At 37.4% G+C, this 3834-nt stretch overlaps 1 protein-coding gene across 1 annotated transcript; it reads left to right on the forward strand.

Annotated features, from left to right (window-relative positions):
• Positions 1 to 411: 411 nt before the first annotated feature.
• LOC108224391 (plant cysteine oxidase 2-like) lies at positions 412 to 3511 on the forward strand. The gene is made up of 5 exons (XM_017398989.2): positions 412 to 854; positions 1836 to 1960; positions 2169 to 2331; positions 2422 to 2625; positions 3153 to 3511. The coding sequence occupies exons 1-5, from the start codon at positions 620 to 622 to the stop codon at positions 3284 to 3286; spliced, it is 861 nt and encodes a 286-aa protein (XP_017254478.1). The 5' UTR covers positions 412 to 619; the 3' UTR covers positions 3287 to 3511.
• The last annotated feature ends 323 nt before the right edge of the window (positions 3512 to 3834 follow it).

The following is a 3834-nucleotide window of genomic DNA, read 5'->3' on the forward strand; positions in this document are numbered from 1 at the left end:
TTTTTTTAAGCATTTCGTTTAGAAAATTTTATTTACTTTGATCAGTTAAATACTTTTAACATAAATTTCAACCTTATAATAATAAATGAGCGTCTCACATAATTCCCAGATAATGTTTGTTTTATGAATACTTGTAGGCCTTATCTTAAATTAAAAGAGAAGGTGATAAATATAAAATTGGTGTCACCGATGACGTGTAATCACAATGCAGGCACAGTAGTTTGTCAAAAAGATCTCGCACACTTTACTACTCCACACAAGGAAAACGGTGGGACGTTGTTAATCTTGTACTCAGGCTGTTTCAATCCAAACATGGGGCCGCAAAACACAAAACAAGAGAAAAACTATTTGTTTCTACTTTACACCTGTTTTTCTCCTTTTCCAAACCTCATCTACACCAAGCAATTTAATATATTTAACTGAAAATATTTAAATGTACGTCCACCCCCAGTATACGTATAGCCCATGGTTTACTCTCTCTCCCACCTTTTATCTCTCTCAACACTGTTGTTATATCACTATACTCCTCCACAAAGATCATTCATCTCTCTCCAATATCTCTCTCCTCAGCTTATAGTTTTCCTCTTCTTTTGTTGATTTTTTTTGCATATTGGTGAGCATGGAGATGAAGTTGATGAAAAATAAGGTTGGGTATGTGAGTGGGAGGCTTGCAAAGAACAAGAGAGTGAGCAGCCGAAGAACCAAGAAGCATAAGCATGGTGATTGTGAAGCAAAGAACAAGGTGCCGAAGAAGATACTGTTGCAGAGACTTTATGAATCATGTCTGCAAGTTTTTAGAGGCCCTGGTACGGTTCCTTCTGCTCCGGATGTGCAGATTCTTCGACAGATTATCGGTAAGTTTGTTGACAGTTTGGATTTGTTAGTTTGATTATATAGCATGCAATTAGATAAGATCATAAAGATTGCACATGTTTTGTAGATTAGTAGATTGAGTAACAATGTAAATTAATGATTTTCAATAATTTAATCAAAATTTAGTCGGTTGGGTTAAGAGGAAAAAGTCAACTTTGTCAGATTGGGCAAGGAGAATCAAAGTATAGTAGTATGTCGAGGATGCTAAGGTACGAAGATAGTATTGGCAATTGGAAATGGGATAAAGTGCATGAATGTAATATGTGTGTAAATAGATAAGGTGGTAGATGCATGAACATGAATCTGATACGCTGCGGGTACAGCGTACAGTTTGATGTACTGCAATTTGCTTTCATTATAAAATGATTGTCTGTATGTGGATCCCTCGTAAGTAACAATCCCGGTTTTGTAGTTAAGCCCATAGTATTTTCACTATTACGTTGCTGGTCTCTATTGGTGAGCATCGAGCCTGGTGGACCTTTCTGCCTTCTCCCAACTGTATATTTTATTATCTTAGTCTCATACAAAACAACAAAATTTTCCTGCATTGCTTTCATTCTTTTCCTGTTAGAACTGATTAATCACCTACCATCCATTTCAGTCAGGGAGGATGTAGGATTTTTTTTTTCGAGGATACTGAACAAATTTTTCAGTTATCTTTATATTTTTCAAATTTGTTTGACGCTTCTCTAATTTTGTAAAATTTATAATGATAAAAAAATATCACAATTTTTAAAGGGGCGTGTCACTGATGCTAGATCCGACCTGATTTCGATGGTTGGATTAGTTTGTACGTAGTAATAAAACTGAAATTTTCAATAGCCAACTGTAAGTTCAACTTCACAATATTCTATGGTGTACTACTACTTTCATCCACTGCCATATAGTAATCTCAGCTAGAATAAGTTGCACGCATTTATCACTGGCATGGCTAAAGATTGCTGTATCGTGTGGTCATGTAGATGGTATGCGGCCTGAGGATGTTGGGCTTAGCCCGGAACTTCAGTTCTTTAATCCTGTTAGCGGTGCGGCTAATCCGATTCCTAGAGTCACTCAGACAACCATATACAATTGTCAGAATTTTTCTGTAAGTAAGATATACTATATGTTTTGTATAATTACGTTGTTATCATATGGTAAGTTCAGTAGTATAGTTCTCCGGTTCTCGGGTAATTTTTGGTACAAGTAATTTAGATTCAAACGCATGAGCGCTCTGAAAACAATATACTGAATTTAATTGTTTGCTTGTTAATAAATGTCGAATTTAATTGTTTGCTTGTTAATAAATGTCGCAGCTGTGCATTTTCTTTCTACCTGCGGGAGCAAAGATTCCTTTACATAACCACCCCGGAATGACTGTCTTTAGCAAGCTTCTACTAGGCACCATGCACATCAAGGCATATGATTGGGTTGATCATGGCAACTCCTCCTCCGATGACGATAAACCTTCCTCCAAATGTAAGTTCCCGGTCCACGTTGAAGTACCTTCTGCATATATAACTAAGATGCAAAACCAATGACTAAACGATGACGGATATTGTTTGGCAGTGAGATTAGCAATGTTGAAAGCGGATGATGTGTTTACAGCGCCATGTGATAGTTCGGTACTGTATCCAGCATCAGGAGGGAATATACATGAGTTTACAGCTATAACACCATGCGCGGTGCTAGATGTTCTTGGACCTCCTTATTCAAGAGAGGATGGCCGGGACTGCTCTTACTACAAAGACTCTCCTTACACTGCCTTACCAAGTAAGCACAGGGTTAATATCAAGAAGCACATAATCAACCTCTTTTCTTTTGAGTACTTGTATCATAAAAAAAAATCATTTGATATATATAGACTAATGATCAAATACAAACAACTAAATATAAACTTTAAATATAAATGAAGAGAAAGTAGTCCTATATGCCATTACTCATTCCTAGATGACATCATCCATTTGGGACACACCCCAATCCCACTCAATCTACCTCGAGTCCACGTAGGCTCCTGACAAGCTCAGGAGTTAATCCTTAACCCCACCCCCATCCCACTCAATCTACCTCGAGTCCACGTAGGCTCCTGACAAGCTCAGGAGTTGATCCTTAACCCCACCCCCATCCCACTAGGTCCTACTTAGCCTTTCCAGCAGGCCAGCTCGAGGTCCATCGTCAAGGCTCACAAACCTCTCCATCTTAAAAGTATTTGTTTGTATTTTAGTTTGTATTTAGTAGTTTTTATCGAAGTAAGACTCAATTAATATACACGTATTGATCATTCCAATGTGTAAATGCAGATGAAGATGGTAGTATGATAAAGGAAGAAGAGGGCAAGTTGTATGGATGGTTGGAAGAGATTGAGATGCCTAGAGAGTCAGCCATGGATGGAATAGAGTACTTGGGTCCACAAATCAAGGAGTCCAGTTTTTAGCCAGCTCTAGTACTTTCTTTTTAGGCCTGAATTAGGTTTTTCTCCCCTCTAATATGGTGTTTATGTTCTTTCCGGGTGTGGCAAATGGCAATTAATCATCATTCCCCTTTTCTTTTCTTTATTTCATCTTAAAATGCGCCTGTAAATTCACAGTTGTCATTAGACTCTTTCATGTGTATAATCTCTTTTTTTTAACAAAATTATTGGCAGATAGTGTTGCTAATATGCTCAAGACTAAAGTGCTAGATGTTAAGAATGAGCTATTTTTTCCTGTCGAAGGGCATATAATCCTAGATTTTATAGAAATTGCATAAACAAGGGCCCAATCACTCTTAGAGCATCTCCAACCATCTAAAACCCTTGGCTAAAAGGTGAGTTGGCTTACTTAAATTAAGAAAATTTAGCCAACAGTTTCAAAAACTGAACTCCAACCATGCTCACCTGTTGTCTATAAATTTAGCCAACCTCCTATGGATGGCTAAATTTGTCGAACCTCTACAGGTCTGTAAGAAAATCTGTAGGAAGATTGTACATCATTTATTACCATA

Source organism: Daucus carota, chromosome 6 (genome assembly GCF_001625215.2).
Source record: "Daucus carota subsp. sativus chromosome 6, DH1 v3.0, whole genome shotgun sequence".
Classification (NCBI taxonomy): Eukaryota; Viridiplantae; Streptophyta; class Magnoliopsida; order Apiales; family Apiaceae; genus Daucus; species Daucus carota.